Source organism: Strix uralensis, chromosome 5, assembly GCF_047716275.1.
Source record: "Strix uralensis isolate ZFMK-TIS-50842 chromosome 5, bStrUra1, whole genome shotgun sequence".
In the NCBI taxonomy this organism is placed as follows: Eukaryota; Metazoa; Chordata; class Aves; order Strigiformes; family Strigidae; genus Strix; species Strix uralensis.
The window spans coordinates 50,429,247-50,448,571 of record NC_133976.1 but is presented as its reverse complement, the minus strand read 5'-3'; the positions used below and the strand labels follow the sequence as shown (position 1 = coordinate 50,448,571).

Genomic DNA, 19,325 nt, shown 5'->3' with positions numbered 1-19,325 from the left:
ATAAATCCTACATACCCTCTACCGCTTTATGGAGTCCAGCATAGTCAAATGGATCAAGAAAAGAGTGAGCAGTGGTTGATTAGAGCTGTCTTTTCAGTTCAGGGAACCTGGCAGGGTCCCATTTCTACTCATAAACTTTCAGTTCTATTGAAAGGGAATAAATAGGTCATTGCTTAGCATAAACCACATTATTCTGAAAACTGTGAACAAGATAGCAAAACATCATTAAGGAAGGTAGTCTGTATCATTAGACGTACAGCTGCAACACGCATATACTGAAGATGGTAGAGACTGTGAAGTTATAAAGCAAAATTCGGTAGAGAGCCACTCAGGTGGAAGGCTGCAAAGAGAACTTCCCTCAGCCTTCTCCTTTCCAGGCTATACCGTCACTTCCTTTAACCTCTCTGAATATACCATATGCCTCAGTCCCATGATTTCTTGCAGTTTTCCACTGCCTAAAAGAGCGCTATAGAAAAAGGGCCCATATTCAGCAGTCACAAAGAAAGGACAAGAAGACAAAGGAAAAGTTCCAAAAAGAGAAATTCAGTCTGGACATACAAAGAAATTCTTCACAATTTGCATGGGCAGTGCCCTGAGGAACTGACCTGGCTTTGAATTTAGCCTTATTTTTAGAAGAAGGTTGAACTAAATGACCTTCAGATGTTCCTTCAAACTTACAATTTCTGTGAATCTGTGGTTCTAAGAATACTAGTAACCATTGGGGGACAATATCAATTTTAATAACCAACTCTACAGCTGAAAGAATTTTGCATTAAATTCATGTGGACAATTTATTGTTTCAGGTTCCAGTCCATAATTCAGACTCCCATGATACTCACAAAATCATAACTCAGCTAATATTTGGCTATAGATACCATAGGTAAAAACTGCAGAAACTTTCCTTCAATGCCCAGATGTCTGAAGCTGGCTTGTGCAAATCTGCTCCCATTTTGACTATTGTGAGCTACTGTGTGCTGGCAGTGAAGACAGAGATCCATCCCATTTAACTCTCTCATGTGGGAGAGCACTAGCAAAGATGCTTAGATGTCAACACAAAACAAGGGAAAAGTCTATGAGCTACCATCCCAGTGCTCATTGAGGACATTTTAGTTCTGAACTTTTTTGCAGATTTAGATGTTGGATAAAAGACTCAGTCTGTAAGAAAATAACTTAGGTAGGTAGTCTATATAGCTTATAGGTAGGCTATATAGTTTTCATGGATAAACATCTCTTAAATATTTTCTACTTAGCATGAACAGTTTAACATTAGTTAGCACAGAGAAAGAAAATGACTGCTAACTCTACTTCAGGACACTCACCTTGAATGTAGGAATATCAGGTTCAAGTGCCTGGGCAAATAATCACTTCATTGCAAAGCAAAATGTTCTTAAAAGGAGAAGCTGAAACACTTCTAAACACACTATACTCTGCAGCTTCTGAGATAAAGTTGTGGTTATGAGCTAGACAGAAAATAACTGTGCCCCTTTCTCCACATGCTGGAACTACAAGAAGGATCTCACCAGTCCTCTCTGAGAGGTGACCTGTCTGAAATGCCCAACTCAAATGAGTTCAGAGGTGAGACTGAATTGCTCAAGGCTGTGCTCACTGAATCACATAAACACTTTGCCTTGACGATTTCTGTTTGAATACTTCTAAATTATCCTCAGTTTGATAGCTTTTGGGGACCCTTAAGGTTCTAGCCGGGTTTTTTTTGTTGGCATCTATAACCCTCCATCAATGTATATGAAGGTATAGACATATAATCAGGTGCTGAAGATTTCAGTGGGCAGAACCATATCTGAAAAATTACGTATTGCTACTCTTTAGTGTTATAAATCATGATTCTTTGTGTGTATAACTCCATCCACATGGTTTTTTTGGGGAGTTATCTTTCTTTTCAGAATTTGAAATCTTAATCTTCAGATCAGAAAACACAGCATTTCTAACAAGTCTTGATTACCTGTATAATTACTATTTAAGTATAATCCCTCTTATGCAGTACCTCTGTGGTATAGTATAACTTTTTATTCTGAAATGGTTAAAGAAAATCAGAAAAAAAATCTTAATTAGAGGGCAGTGAAGAAATGAGACAAATTCATGAAAGAAGAAATGTTATTTATAGTCCACATGACAGTGTGGAAACACAGGGAATGGTCAATGGTCAAATGCACCTGACTTCTGAGCAAGAGAAAAGCTTTATTTTGGAAAAAGTACCACTGGTATGGAAAAAGAGGGCAAATCAAACCCACTTCACAAAGAAAGATATAAAGGTTCATGGAGTTTTTTATTCCCTCCAAGAAAACAAACTTCAGTGACATTTTGAACAACAGTGTCTAAATCCATTGTTATGAGATGTTTAAAAATATTTTTAAATGTTCATGAAAACAAGTCCCACATAGTTTAAAATGGTTTGTAAATGCTGCCTATACCTTCTGTCAGATCTGGCTGTAACAGTTAAACCACCATAAGATCATTCTGATTAGTATATAGGTCATGTTTTTATACTTGCAGAGAGATGTCTACTCTCAGTAGCAGAGGTGAGAAAAAGAACCTAAATATTTTCTCAGAATCAGACCCTACAAGTGGGTTTGTTTTTTTTGTTCTCCAAGGGGACAGGCATGAATGTTGGTGACAGAAAGCAAACTAAGTCTGCGATACCAACATGAATTGTTGCACATTTCTTTGCCAGAAAACGTAACTAGATGCTTAATAATACAGAATTTGCTGACTTTAGGCTTCTATCCAGACATGCAAAATCTCATTCATCTCATATCTCTTGAGGAACTGCTTGCTAGGTCCACCTCTGGGCATAGCTTCACTGTCTGCAAGGCAAATAATAGACATTTTCTTAACAGATAGATGCTTGCTGGGGTTGATGCACCAGCACTCAGCAGCTAAAGATACTACTATATCACTGACCTGGAGAGCTTCCATGCCAGGAGTTCTACGCTAGTATGGAGGTTTCTGCCCCTGTTATCTTTTCTACTGCAGCTCAGTCAGTTCTTGCATTGCTCAGTTAGCACGGGGTTTATGGCTACGGACGTGACTGAGTTAACATGTAACCTTTGGTTACAGCGAAGAGAATGGGCTGTTAGATTTAAATATATGGGCAGCTACCCTGTGTAAAAGAGAGTTTTTGTCTTTATCCCTTGTCTCCTAGTATGGGGAAAAGCATGCAAGATGACAGTGTTATCTGGTCAACCTGACTAGAACACATATTCCAAAAATTACAAAGACACTTTGGAATATATTGAAAAACATATTTCTGCTGAAGATAATGCTTTTATTGAAACATGCATAAGACTTCAGACAGAAATACTGAAAGTCTTTAGAAATTTCACACCTTGAAAAATTATTTAATAATAAGTAGTCCTCAAGATAAACAAGACCACGTGCTGTCTTTCAAAATTCCTCTTTTCATTAAATTTCCAGTATCTCATCATGTGCATCTGCCATCCATCTTACTCTGTAGACTGGTTTCCAAACTAGATAAACAAAATTTTCTTGAACTTCACATTTAGATTTCATCATTATGACCATTTTGTTGCCCAAAAACATAAACAATAAGACTAATAAATTCTCAAAATTATGTGCATTTTTACATTGATTTTGAGAAGAATTTGTGATTCCATGTGTAAAAATGAGATGTTTTTATTCAGGTTCCTAAGTTTGTGTAAGAAAAGTCATCCCTTGCAGTATTTTCATTCCCACCCTAAATTCAAAAGCATGACAGGTATGTTGTTTCTAATGAAAACCACAGCCCTGAGATAAGATGAATATTATACGCAGAATGCAGAACTAGACATTTACCTCTGGGATTCACAGCAGCCACCATGATGAGAGGGGAATCATCTAAGATAAGAGTAGGAACAGCCCTGACTGTTTAGAGTCTCCTAAGTGCTGCACGGTGCTTGGATAGGGATGGATGCATGAATTCTTCCTGGAGCTGAGTTCCAGAGCTGTCTTCAAAGGAAAAGGTGGCACCAAAGTACTGGGTGTTGAGAACTTTCATCTAAAGACTTAGCTTCAACATGTTCCATCTGAAAGGATAATTAGTGACTGGAGTATTCATGGTGACTAAGATTCTAGATTCAGGTCAGGACTTTGGAAGAAAGCTTGAGTTCTTTGGGAAATGCCAGCTCTCAAGAATTATGACCAACATGACAGTTTAAGAAAAAAAAAAATCACATGGAAAATAAAATAAGGGCTGGGTTTTCATATAGCTTATGCCGTTTGGCTTTTATATTTAAATATTAAAAAAGTACCTGAACCTTGAATTTCTCATCTGGTAGAAGCACTATAGCAGAGCTTTATTATAACAGTACTAAAATATTTTTTTCATTAAGTTGTGGGAATAATCATTTATGAAACCCTTGTCATTTCTTTTAGAGGACAGATTTTTCTATAAGTCTAAGCTTCTTGGAATTCATCATCTTATTGTAGGAATCTAAAATGAAGAAGAATTCAAATATTTTTGGACATCTTTAACAACAGAACAAAATAAGAGAACAAAAGCAACACTAACACCTCACAGACTGTTTTCACTATCTTTATGCTATCTTAGAATATTTAAACCATGATGGTTTGCTTTTCAAAACTGCAGATTTACAGAACAGGCATCAGATGACTAATTCATGTTTTAATTTACCATTGTGTGCCTGGAAAATATTAATCACCTAAATAGCCACATGCAGGCCCAAAAACTCAATGTATATGTGTGATTGATAAATGCATGTTAGATATTTAATTTAAGATACGTTTAACATATATGATTGTACATATAACATTTTTAAAATGTATAGATTTGTTTCAGTGTTGAAATTGATGAAAGCATGAAAACAAATTAAGGGGAGAGATTGACAGCCACATTTACACAATAGGTAAACTAAACCTAGCTAGCCAAGATAAATACCAGATCTTGGCATTGGTCGTGGAACCTTTATGGTGTCACTGTAGTAAAGAGCTCCAAATAGAGAAAGGGAACAGACAGCCAAAAAATTCCTTAATGAAGCATGTGCAGGAGAGCACTATGTTTCCCATAAAAGCTGAGCCCTTTTCCATAGTTATTCTGTTCTGAAATGTGTTGGTCTGCAAGGATCTCTTTAAGCTGAGCTATTCAGCTCTCACTGTGGTTTTTACACGGGAGTGAAAGTGTGCAGAAAGTAAACTGCTAGAATTTTGTTTCTGGACTTTCAGAATGGGATCTCATCTTCCTAAATCCTATATAAACAAGGGGTCAAGTGACATTTACAATTCACAAATTAAGCCAGCCCAACTATTTTCCAGAGTTCTTTTAAATGTTGTCTCCTAATCTAACCTGAAAGCTCCCCAGGTAAACTCCCCATCCTTTAGCTGCCTTCATATGCACAGAAATGCATATTTAAATAAGAGATGCAATTTCTCCCACTGAGAAGTCTAGGCAGGCAATTCTAGGCTTCTAGGAGAGGTGCAGAGTTCCTGCTCCTGATAGTTTTGGGTTTGTTTTTTCACCAGGAATGATGTAGAGTAAAATGCGTCTGTAGGAGCAGGATCTGGAACATCTGTGCTGGCCGCTTTGATCTGCCTGCACTGTCCCTTGGGCTAGACTGAAAGGTTCATTCATCTGCTTTCGTTTAGACTCTTTGTTCTTGCCAACCTTTTGTGGCTCCTTTTTAAAAGGAGTAGCAGATATTATTAATTGGGATATATCACTGTCTGGTGGTCAGGGAACTGTTTGGAAATAGAAGCTTTGTCTTTCTGACTCTGAGTAAAACTCAGAGCTTCCTACTATTTCAAGCAGCAATGCAAAAAAGAGAGATCACCAATACATGTCAAACTTCAGAAATGAAAGAGGCAGACTGAAGCCTGACTAAATGTAAAGCAGACTGAAGCCTGACTAAATGTAAACACCTGCCTTAAGTGGCCTGCATGGCTGTCTGGAGCTACCACTAGAGTATATGATAAAGGGTACCTAAACTGGACTTACTCTCTTCTCCAGGTTTTGAAGCATCACCTTTTGTCTAGTCATCATGGAGGGAATTTAAAAGCATGTTTCAGATAAATTCATTGTTCTTTGGAGCAAGACACCTAACATTTTAGTAAAGGAGTACCCAAATTAGACACACTGGTTTGCAGCCTTTGCTAAATGGAGCAATCCACAGAGCTGGTGAATTAGCTTTGCTTTCAGTATGCTCCTGAGTTCGCTGGTGATGAACTATACACATGCTTGATATTTAACAGACCTTGCTTCATATTAAATCTGAGACATGTGGCAGCCATTACTGAAATAAAGCAATGTATTTTTTCACTGTCAGCAACTTCGATGCTGAAACAGAACAACAGCTCTTACAGCACTCCCAGTTGTCCATATGTCCTCCCAATGGGTCTTTCTAGTCTATCTTTTCAGCCCTTCTAGTCTTTCTCAAGCTTGTGGGCTGTTCTAGTCTGAAGCATGTATATCATTCTGCCAAGGAGATGTTACCACCTTCTGTGGTTGTTGGTGCTCCTCACTTTTGGGGTTTTTTTAATACGGACTCTCTTATTGCATTGGTTAACAATGTGGATTGCCAGGAGACATATGGAGCAAAAATCCTGTAATAGCTTGAGACATCTTCCTCAAACTAGAATACTCCCAACAGTATCTTTTAAAAGGTCTCCAAAATTCACCAATTGGGCATTCACAGTATTTTTACTGCAATAATTTTTCCAATTCCTTTTATTGTCATGCAAATACCTTGCATACTGTTACTTTTTGGGAGATTGTTCATGATCTCAGGAGCAGTTTTTGCTTCAGTGATATTTGCCTTTGATTGCTCAGCTTCACAAGTTAAAAATTACCTCATTAACACAAAATTCTTAGCCCCCTCTTCCTGAAAATAAGGCTCTGGAAAGTGTCAGGTTGGATATTCAAAACAAAAAGGCTCCCAAACCATTAGTCATTTTTGAAAATCTTGGCTGTGGTCTTTTATTAGTCTGTAAAACTTTATCACCATATATTATGCCCTTTAAATAATAAATAGTAACACCAGATGATGGAGGGCTGAACAAAACAAATGCATGATGGAGAATATGTATGTAATCTTAAAGGTTTCATGGAAAGCAGGCCTTTCTTCAAAGTCTGCTTGGGCACCCAAGCAGTCACTTGTTCCTGCAGAGATCTTTCCAAAATTTTTGTGTGGTTGAGAATACATATTACAATCATCATACTCTTTATTCCTAATTTTGAGGACATTTCTTGTAATTTTTTTCTGCTTTTTGTATCAGTAGAAATGAAAATTCATGTTATTGAGAAAGCCTTAGCAAATGTTTTTGCTGTTATCGTCTATTAGTGAAGAACTGCTTCTTTGAATGGGATGGCAGCATACGTGTTTGATAAGGACCAAATACGCGGCCTGCAAATCCACAGAGTGCAGACTGTGACATGCCTCTCTGTTGCTGAACAGTTCACACAAATAGTCCCACTGCCTGTCACAAGGTAACCAGGAAGTCCCTCTGCCAGTGACTTCTGCAATCACATAATGAACATCTGTACATGATTAGCAGGTTAAAGGGTAAATTCAGACCCCCATAAAGCATAGGATAAATCAGTCTTTCTTTTTTTGTTAAATTTACAACATCTGGCAACTTGCATTTAAGTGTGTCACAACAAATATCTGCCACCAGGACTCACTATTTTAAACTCTTCAGTATAACATTTGTGAAGGTCTCAGCTCATTCTTTAACGGTGAACAGACCTCAGTGCCTCCATATCCTCTCTACACTCTCTGTGAAGATTTAGCACAAATACAAACCAGTTTTACATTGCACTGCCTGGCTTTTACAAGAATCATCGATGCACTTTTCATGGTGAAGCCTCCTTAAACCACTCACAACTGAACACACAACTATTTTAACCTTCATACAGCAGTGTCTCTGCCTCTCCCTACCTCTCTTCCGTGGACTTGAGCTGACAAGCCTCCTTGTCATTTATGTGTGGTACCACGTCTGCTGCGAGAGGTCAAAGGAAACATTTTAAGGCCCAGGTGTTTAAAGTGACACTCATAATGAAAAGGTTAATACATTACATCTACTTTTTGTGCTTATAATTAGTACATCTGCTTAAAGCTAGAACCTTTATTTTTTTGTATAGATGCTAATTAATTTCATCTAATTTAAACTTTTGAAATACTCAGCTTAGTATGCATGAAGGAATCAATTTTATACCTGGCTTATAAGAAAGCCCTAATAATCTCTAAGAGATGGTGAATGTTATGGAGTTCTAGCAGAGTGAAATGCTTAAGCACTTGTTTTATTTTTAAGCACATGCTTAATCCATGTAAAAATTACTGGCAGTAAGGATGTATTTTTTCCTAAACAAAAAAGAAGGTAGTACAAACATATACTTATGAAAACAATTTGATGATGTTTTTAACATTAGCCTTGCTGAAGTCAGTGGAAGCTGCCCATGTACTTAAGGGTTGCTTTCCTTTTTTTGATTACTTATCTTTTTGTCTACTTTTAAACTGCTTTTGAGACATTCTTAGTTTCGTAATCAAAGTATTAAACATTATGAAATAAACTGTTAGAGGTTTTAGTGTTAAATTAGATGAAACTGAATTAAACTAATTATATAAATAAGTTTTAAAACTAATATAAACTCATAAAAGGTACCAGGATATATTTTATGTTTTCAGTAATTTCATTAGCTTTTTCCTTAAAACACTTATGCCATTGTTCTGGCTTTGAACGTGGCTAGTTTTCCTGATATTAAGTTGTTACTTTAAGTTTGAACTAAAAAAGAAAACAAAAATCCTCCAAAATACTTAATGTGAGAAATATGTGTCTATGGCGTGGATAGCAAGCTGGCTGGAAAGAGTTTGCTTTAGACCAATGATAAAACAAAATAATTACTTGGTGTCTTGATAATTAAAACCAGACCTCACTGCAGGAGGCACTGGAGAGTATGATAAATTTGTAGAAATATATGTAAATATATCTCTGAACAAAAAGGAAAAGGTATGGTTTAATCTTTAAAGAAATGCAAATATGTTATTAAAAAATTCTTAGCAAATGCTTTTGCTATCTTCTTCTCCTAATCAAGAATTATGTCTTTAAAAGGCATGGCAGCATCTGCATTTGATAAAAATCAAATAAAATATTTCCGTAGAAACAGATGGCACTGTTTTTAATTCTTCGTGGCCAGTTCAGGTATTATGAGAATGATTTATGACGTAAGCGAGCTTTGCATGTAAAGTATCTTCTGAGAAAAATTTTGAATAAAGGTACATTTTGTGTTACCTGTTTCATCTAGACCAGTTCCTCTCATCTGCTAAAATGTAAAAATCAAATGCCTTCAGCTCTGTGGCTGCTTGATATTAAAGTCAGAATTTCCTGTCTTTTCCTGCCTAGGTGCTGAGGTGCCTTAGTTATTTTAGGGGTTAAAAGCTGTAGTCACTGATGCGTATATATTAGGCTGTATTCATAGAACACGGCTTGTAGCCTGACTCAAGCTATTACAGTCTAACAAGAGTGACCAATAGAAAGAGAAGAAGATCCAAGAAAGCTGAGGTAAGCCCAAATCTGAAGCAATGTCAAATTAGAAACAACAGCTAATAAGGTGTGTATGGTAATACATCTGGGAATACTAGCATGAACTTCAAATTTTATATGCTATTAATTCTTAGGAGGACAGGAAGAAAACACAGTGGTGGGCAGCCAAAGGCTGTGGATTTACAGTGATTTCTAACTGGCTTCAGATAACTCCAGGAACTTGACTAACAAGGTAAATTACTTTATATTTCTTTTTAAGAATGTTATTAAGGTTATGAATATTTACACAGTGAGAAGGTACCATTTCACTGTGTAAATTAGAGATGTTATTCTTTAGAAATATTTTATTTGTCTTTTTTTGGAATGCTTCCAAATAACAGTTTTTGAGGCTGAAAGATCTGTAGGATACTGCACTTGTTACTGCTAATAACAATGTCGAAAACTATTAAACGACTACGTATCATATGCTTCAACTTAACTGAGTTCTTAACTTTACTGATGCATTAAACTTATGAGAGAATTTACTTTTTATTGAAATACTGGTTTTGCAAAAACTAACCTAATCCTGATCAGAAATTTCAGCCTCTTTCCTCTTTCAGTCTCTTGCCTCTGCATTGCAAAATATTAATCTTCGTCAGAAAGTAAGCAAGATAACAGTGTTTGTGAAGCACTGTTTCTGTGCAACATAGATATTTCTTTTTGTAGTAATTATCATTGATGATTTTGTTCATCGTTCAATGGTGGAAGAGGCTAAACAAAGCAAATAATTAAGTAGGTAAAATAGATACAAGATGCATGAGTGTATATGATATAATTTGGCTATGACTTACTTTTTGTGTCATTTAGATTGTGCATTTGTTTTGGCTGTTTGCTTTAGAGAAGGAAATTCATAACTTTGGATATGAGACAGTGAATGAGGGAGGGGAATGGATTACTCAAACATATTCCCTCCAAGCTTTTTAAGAACATGCCCAACAAACAGCTGTTAAAACACTCTTTGATCTTTCACTTTTCTGTGATGAGAAAAGACCCTGGAAAATCTGATCCAGATGCCATTATAATTTAAGAGAGAGGAAAAACAGAAAAGAGGGTATGATTGATTTTAAAAGCAAGAACACTGAGTACAATAGTATTTATATCATCATGGTATTGATAGCTTTACTGAAGATGGTACATTATATAGTTTATAGCTCTGTACAGGAAAACTTAAATTTATAAGAAGCACTGATTTAATGTCAGAAAAATGATCCATGTTTTCAGGTTTTTTGAAATGGCGCTTGCATGAACATCAATTAAGCTGGTAGCCAATGTGGAGTCTAAGTTGAATCAGGAAAATGTCTTCAACGTATAGCACTGAATTGTTTAGACCTCTTATATTATTGTTCAGTTTTTCTTTAACATAGCATAGGTAATACCACAGAGGACAGAATCTGGCTGTTTATAAAGGAAATATTATTTTCTGTGTAACACTGCTTTGTTAATCTAGTATGCTGTTAGAGAATTCTGTTGAGACAGCTAATTGTTTTTCTCCCCTTCCAAGGCAAAAAATGACTCTAAAAGTCTATACAAGCCTTTTGCTTTTATTCTTGGTCAATTCTGTGTGGACTCGAACTGTGAGACAAGTTTATGATGAGCTGGATCCTGAGCATTGGTCTCACTACACTTCTGAGTGTCCACGAGAGTGCTTTTGTCCTCCTAGTTTCCCCAATGCATTATACTGTGATAACAAAGGACTTAAAGAAATACCTCCAATTCCAGCAAGAATTTGGTACCTCTATCTTCAAAACAATCTAATTGAAACAGTTTCAGAGAAGCCTTTTGTGAATGCCACTCATCTGAGATGGATAAATCTGAACAAGAATAAGATTACCAACAGTGGAATTGAGAGTGGTGTGCTGAGCAAGCTGAAAAGGCTGCTTTACTTATTCCTTGAAGATAACGAATTGGAAGAAGTGCCTGCCCCATTACCAGTGGGCCTGGAACAGCTCAGACTGGCTAGAAACAAAATCTCCAGAATCCCAGAAGGAGTCTTCAGCAACTTGGAAAACCTTACTATGTTAGATCTGCACCAGAACAGTTTGTTGGACAGCGCTCTTCAAAGTGACACCTTCCAAGGACTCAACAATCTTATGCAGCTCAACATAGCAAAAAATGCACTCAAGAAAATGCCTTTAAGCATTCCAGCTAACACACTGCAGCTGTTTTTGGACAACAACTCCATTGAAGTGATACCAGAAAACTACTTCAGTGCAATACCCAAAGTGACTTTCCTTAGGCTGAACTACAATAAATTATCTGATGACGGTATTCCCCCAAATGGGTTTAATGTCTCATCTATTCTAGATCTACAGCTGTCTCACAACCAGCTCACTAAAATTCCACCAATCAATGCTCAACTCGAGCACCTTCACCTTGATCACAACAGAATCAAAAGTAAGTATGTATTGTCAGTGTGGGATCCTATTAAAAATGTGATGTAGATTATAGGGACATGAGCAAGAGGACCTCCCACAGGTCAGTTTTCAAGTCAGGTCTAAAATATGACAACCAAATATGTGCATGGAAGTAATACCACATGGGAAAAGTGTTCATATGCATACAGAAAAAACCACTTCACAAGCAGATCAGAAATGTGAGTGGATTAAGAATTTGTGCATTCGCATTTTGCTATACATGCCAGTAACCATTTTGTGGGAACAAATTGAGTTTCCCACAGACAGGCTAGGAGTAAATAAGCAAGAAACAACAATAAAATAGTGGGTGCAACAAGTTAGGATATTCACTCCACATCTGTATGACTACTAGATTTTAAAGTCCCTGAGCACCTTAGGAACTTCACTAAACTAACAGAATTGCTGCACACTCAGTTCTTCTGAGTGTCTCTCACTTAAATTATGTAGTAGGAGCTTAAGGTGAGGCACCCTTAAAACAGAATAAAATGTTGGCTGTAGTCAACATAATCTATTTCAAGTATAAATAATTAGAATGTAGATATTGAGTATTTCAGGCTTGAATATCCTCCCCATCTTTTGTTTATTGTGCACAAAATGCTGACACTTGGGTTTAGTCTTCATGAAAAATCTTTCCACTGACTTTCAGAACCTTTGTCTTACTAAGGTTTATTTCATCAAATGTCTTCTAACATTTTCCACTTTGTATAAATGAGTCAAGGTTTTGTATGCAAGCCAACAGAAGCTTGTTGCCATGTCATAGTTCTGCTTCTAGCACTGCTTCCAGGTTCATCCAGGTACAGCAGGGATGTGGTAGTTAGGGACACTGGGTAAAGTATCTGCTCAGTAAGTCCTAGAGACCTTAAATCCTTCGTTTCATGCCAAAAGCCAAAATCAAAGTGATGGCTTTCTATTTATCACTGCACAGAAGGTAACCAAGTCTCTATATTTGTTTTCCTGTCATGGTGATTTAATTGAATAAATGGTTCCTTACTCCTGTCTTGTATCACTGTAGTTCACAAATATACTAAAAAGAATGGTTTGGCTTCCGTGTGAAACAAGGACATATCAAAGGAAGATGTCTATTAATAGTTTAGATTAATTCACTGTATTTTGCAAAACAAATGTATTAAATCTTGTAAAGAAAAATCAGTTTCATACAGCTGGCACGTATTTAAGTGGCCTGCGAGAAATCTAATGGTAAGAGTTAGGGCTTAATACATACATTGTTACTGAACATATTTCATTGCCCACTGGTTAGGAAGGGTTTTATTTTAATTGTTTCACTGCAGGGCCTCAGGTGTAGATTTTACCTTCTGTCACTTTAAGTGGACATTAATGAAATCAGTGGAATGTAACCTGTCCAGTTTAAGAAGTGTTTTGTGTCTAGGTAGTATTTAAAGAGGTGCCAAGATTATCTTACTTTCCTAAATAAGCTTAAAAAAGTTTAAAACCATAAAAATCAACCTGTATAGTATATGCAAACTCAAGTCCCATTTTCCAGCGACTCATGGGTACCCATGAGCCTAAATCACAATAGTTTTCTACAAACCTTATATTCCTTAATGCTTTTACCACTTTTCAAAATTCATTACTAACTTAAGCACAACACTGCCTTTAATTTGAAAAACAAAGTATTCTTATATTTTTAGTAACTATATATAAAGTAGTCAAAAAATTATTAAAGAAGGCAATCTGACACCTGAAATGAAATGCAGGTACTGTGTAATGCACATTCTACCACATAGCATAATTGTTCAAGAGGTAAGAGATAACGACATAGTCTTCATGAGACACTGCTCTAATAGACAATGTCTCAAAGGGCATTTAGGATCCAAACAAGGAAGGCAATTCCATCAGGTAGGAGTATAATAAGATGTGTCATTAATTTTGCGGATTGTTTTTGTCTTCTTAAACCCAGGAAGTTGATGATCAGCAATTACTTTAAGATAATCAATGTAAAACGTTTGAAAGAAAAATAACTGTAAAAGCCTGCATCTGGTTTCTCTACAAAAGAGTCCTCCTGAAAGTTTACTTTTATGTGTACAGTAGAAGCCCTCTTTATAATATTAATTCTCAGATACCCCTACACACTTGTCAATCGCTGTTTTATTTTCTCTTGGTGGTTCATAGTTACACTGCTGGCATTGCAAGAGCTCAGACATCAAAATTTCTATGTAAATACTATTTGCTTACTTTATTGTATAACATCAGTTCTTCATATAAGTCTAAGGCCTTATTTCTTCAGAGACCATTTATGAAGATATCCTGAAGCCCAGTGAAGTCAATGATAGCCTGATCACTGGTCTCAGTGGCACCAGAATTTCATCTGTCGTGCCTTCCCCAAGGATCTCAATGTGCAGAGGAAAAAAAAGTACTTGAAAGTTGGAAGCAAAATCAACATACAACCAAAACTAATTATGTCTACAACAGATACGCACCACACTTGTTCATGGCATTTTAAAACACTTGTTTATATTTTTATTTATGAGATACACACGTGAGGCTCTGGGGAGATGTCAAATGATGGGAAAGGGAGTGTTAGAGGAAGCAAAAAGAGGAGAAGGCATGAAACGATGATGTACCGAGTGAGCAAGAGTAAGCAGGTGATATTACAGTGCTATCAAAGGAGCGATAAAAGGGAGCGAACAGTAAGTTTCCCTAGAGGAACACCAGGAGATTGGGATAGCTCCTCTGAACTAACATTATTCCATGTGTAGAGACAGGGAGAAGTCCTTGGGTCAAGTAGCAATTAGAGTCTATCAGAAACCATTATAGGATATTTGGAAAGAAATGGTTGAAGTTACAGATCCTGACTTACTGTCAGACCCGTGCGCTATAGCTGGTACTGGCTTCTTTGATGGAAGAGCCCAGAAAGGTACAGATTTCCATGCTGATCCATGTCTACTGCAGTTAAATATTATGTGAAAAGGAGAAAGGGAGTCCAACTATTCAAGTTGGACTACAGTGATTGCAGCTAGATGTTACAAGAATAGAACAGAAATACCCTCACACTCATATATATCAGAACACATCTATCTTCTAGATCAACTTACTTTCTGAATGTTTCTAAAATATGAGTCTTCCTGGAAAAGAAACAGGATCATCTTTGGTTCTTCACCAAACATGCAGTATTAGCCATTAATGACAAACTTTTGCTGCTTTCCCCTACAGCAGCTCAAGAGTCTAATTTTTAAATATTACACTGCTTAACAATACCATTGACCACAGGTGGAATTCATCTTATTTGAATTAGCCATCCTAGATTTTTGTACCTAGTTTGGGTTAGTCATACAGACCACCTACTCACTTAATGGAAAAAGACACAATTGCAGAGGGAAAATCGTCCCATTTTAAGGAGCTGTGAATCACCTTTTGGCAGTGTTCATCTCTCTCCAGAGTTTATAAACAGAGTCTAAATGGTTTACTTAGACTAACATTTACCCTCTACATGGATCAGTTTAGGTAGGGTGAATTGTACCCCTGTAGGTAGATTGCCCTGTCCCCCCTGCTTAAGCAAAATTCAGCAATATACCCAAGAACAAGATTGCAAGAGAAGAGAAGACAGAGAGGCTTTTACTCCTCTGACAGTTTGGGTAGGATTTACTGTTCACAGGAATAGAACAATAAAAACCCAAACTAGTTCATAACACACATCATCAGGAAATAACTTCTTCATAGGTGGTCTGTGGTTAGATAACTGCTGCCTCACTTTAAGGCTGGAGTAATTAACCCAGTGAAACTAGTGCAGTGGGATAGTTGGCCCTGGCCAACTGAATTTATTTATCTAGTTTCCATGACAAAGATAAAGTCTGTTTCCAAGATGTTGCAAACCTCTTGGCAGTTTTTCAAACTAGGGTGTTTTTTTTTCTTTTGGGAATTTTTTTTTCTATCATAATGTTTAAATAATTTGGGGGATTGTAATCAAAAGATGTGTGCATATTACCATTGTCATATGTAAGGGGAGAAAAATTTGGGTAGAAAGCTTTTCTTTTCCTATTTTTGGGCTGCTAAAAAAATCTGTGCTCAAAAAGTCTGTTATACACATATTCTCATTCAACCACTTTTTGCAGGTGGTCTGGGGCCAATAAAATCATCAAGCAGTCAGACCAATCACTAAATACCATAATCTGGTCAAAGGAATTTGACATCTTTGATAAACAAACACTGCTTCAGTGTTTTCTCAAATAAGGACATTTTGAGGCTGAAATAGGGCAGTGGCAGCCTCACTATCCCCAACAGAAGACAAAATATGAAAAGCAGTTTAGCCAAGAGACAGTGCAGAGGTAACGTAGGGGAGACAATGTAAAGAACCAATCTATTCAACTCTTATGAAAATGGGTAATGATTTAAGCCATGGTTTAAAATTTTACCTGAATTGAAACATGGTATGTCTGATTTATACATAATTTTAAGAACTTGCTGGCTTTCAGATTAGAAAGAAAAATATCTCATTGCACAAGTTATATTCTTGCAATTAAAACCTACTGTACTGAAGAATTTGAGAGAACAGGAAAGTACAGATGTTAAAAGTTACAGACACTACACGAAAAGTGCCTCTGGTTCATACAGTTATTTTCAATGCAAGCTCTTCATTAAGGAATATTATCAGTTAAAATTAATATACTGTCATTGCAGTAAGATGTTCCAAATCCCTCAGCATTAAACTTGTTCTGCTCTCTCTGAGGGCAGAGTTCTATTTCTCAATGAATACACAATAGTTGTCTAAATTAGTTTCCCCTCCATCCAAGGTAAAATTATGCATCTAGTGGCCTTTATTCATAATTGCAGCACATTAAATATGTGATTCACTGATCTAGATTGTATTACGTTAAGATTTTTTTTGATCAAAGAAGAATTTAATTGGTTTTAATTTAATTTGTCATTTTCTAGCTCTGATAGGAACAAGTGTCTACCATACAAATATCAGTGGAAGACAGTTTTATTTGTTTCCTAAATGAATTTTTAATTCATGAAACTTTCCCATGGAAATTACCTAACATGTTGACCTACATTTCAGGTGTCAATGGTACTCAAATATGCCCAGTCTCAATTGCCATAGCAGAAGACTATGGTATTTACGGCAACACCCCTCGCCTCAGATACCTTCGCCTGGATGGAAATGAAATTCAACCTCCAATCCCATTGGACATCATGATATGTTTCCGACTACTTCAAGCTGTTGTTATATAAAGATATTGCACTGTCACTCTTGTTCTGTGAGAGTGCTAAGGCACAAGTTTTGCTGGAATGAAACTTGTTCTAACCCATAAATCAAGAAATAACAGCTTTATTTTGACTTTATTTTTTTCTTTGCTTGCATCTTTTCTACAGCTGAAAAGATTGTTCTTCTTTCAGAAGAGATTATCAATGGACATGAAATATGTGCTTAACATTTTACTTAAGAATTCCTAATGAGAATATATTGAAAATCATTTGTGTAAGATCCCAAATATTCCAAAGCAAATTCTTGTCTACTCCATCTTTCTTGTCAAATGGTACAATGTCTATCCTGTTAACATTGCTACAGACAAATTATATTTTCTTATTTTTTTATATAATAACCCAATGAATTTGAGTGCACTTGGCTAAATATGTATGCTAGAAAAAAAATGAGTTGCATGACTACTAGCTATCAGAACTGCCATTGTCTTTTTTAAGATAGTGACTGATGGTGAACAAACACTTAACATGTAAATAATTCATAAATTGCTGTCATCCATTGAAGACTGACACTTTTATGGCATGAAGTATATGAAGCTCAGAGTTCAAAGCAATATACTACATATATATTGTTGTATGGATTCATTCAGCATATGATTTCAGAATTGGAATACACTGATCCAACTCAAATCCAGGGACAAGGGAACATGAGATGAAATCTTGATCTATAGAAGTGCCAATTTTCTGCTGTTTCATTCTTCAGTATTCCATTTCTAGTTTTGACACAATTTCTTTCTGTAGCTTTGGGATAGTCATTGAACATTTGGTTTATTTTAGTTTCCATGAAGATAAAACCAAGAACAGTAATGACTACATATTTCACAGACTAGGTACTTCACAAAAGTTGAAATGGCTAGTTAATCTAATGGTGATAAAGACAAAAATAAGTAATTAAGATATATATCGCCTCCCAATTATTTACTGAACTAGCTAAATATTTGTATAAGAATTGTATCAGTTTAAGCAAATACAATCAACTCAGAGCAGTATTTAACTATCTGTTCACTCATATACACGCACATAATAATACCAGATTTTAGAGAAATCCAGGTATTTAGAATAGACCACATTCCAATTCATTAACAAAGGAGATATCAGCAGGCATCTTTTTATAAAATCTGTTTTCTTTCTTTTTCTGTTTTTATAAGATAATATTGGTATTTCAATACACAAATTGAATATTAGAGTCAGCTATTCACTGGGAGAGTATGACATTTTTATTTCTGATAGCCAGCACAACAGACTATCCATCAGTCATATTATTTTAGTTTTCTTGTATTTGTAGATAGAAGCACTTAGTTGCTCTTTGATAGCTTGTATCTAATTCTAACATTTTAAGACTGGCCTCAGTAACAAACATTTAAAGACTATGCATGTGGTATAATTTTTTCTTTGAAGATGAAGCATTTTCTTAAAAATAGATTTTTTAAAAAGTTGAGAACTGCAACTTCTAACATTCAATCCCTTTTTATCTGAAAATCAGGCCTTATTTTGCTCCAGTGCATTTGTGGAAATAACCCAGTATAGAAACTCAGCATAGAAATAACCCATTTGGAAATCCTATCACAAAAGCATTTATTCTTGCAGTTCTTTTTATGTGATTGCTGAGAAACTCCAGCCCTTCTAGCAAAATATTTTCTGTACCTCTGTGTTCACCCTAAATGAAAAAATACAGATTTAAAAAGTCTCTACAATATGTATGCATGTTTACATATGTTCTTTACTCAATAATAGCATAGTAATTTATTTTTTTTTTTGAAAAAAAATGTGACAACACTACTAATTAAATTATAACAATAATTATGTGCTTGTACTTGGAAATTAATTTCTACTTTAAACAAAGAACAAATAGACATACTCCAAAGTGAATATTCCCAGGCATATATGCATATTATTAACATTATTTACAGTTCTAACTGATTGTACAGCAAAGCGTCTTGAAGTTCCAGCCAAAAATTATGACCCTTTTAGGCACTATATACATATTAAAACAGAAAACACTAACCCTTTCCCAGAGAGATGTCAAACTTATTTATGAGAAGGGATCATATGTAAAATCATATAGGGACACTGGAGAATCAAGGTGCTTAATTTTCTTGATAAGGGCATTATGTGATGAAATCAGGGACACATAATTTTCCACCA

General features: G+C 35.9%; 1 protein-coding gene across 1 annotated transcript; it reads left to right on the top strand.

The window, feature by feature from the left end:
- The first annotated feature begins 9,480 nt into the window (after positions 1-9,480).
- Positions 9,481-18,963, top strand: KERA (keratocan). Its single transcript, XM_074869412.1, has 4 exons — positions 9,481-9,525; positions 9,642-9,739; positions 11,048-11,940; positions 16,978-18,963. Exons 3-4 carry the CDS (start codon positions 11,055-11,057, stop codon positions 17,148-17,150), a joined length of 1,059 nt encoding a protein of 352 aa, XP_074725513.1. The 5' UTR covers positions 9,481-9,525; positions 9,642-9,739; positions 11,048-11,054; the 3' UTR covers positions 17,151-18,963.
- The last annotated feature ends 362 nt before the right edge of the window (positions 18,964-19,325 follow it).

Excerpts from the sequence above, each read along its gene's own strand:
- KERA (XM_074869412.1), top strand. The coding sequence starts at position 11,055 with ATGACTCTAAAAGTCTATACAAGCCTTTTGCTTTTATTCTTGGTCAAT. Across the intron at positions 11,941-16,977 it reads TGATCACAACAGAATCAAAA|GTGTCAATGGTACTCAAATA; the intron begins GTAAGTATGTAT and ends CCTACATTTCAG.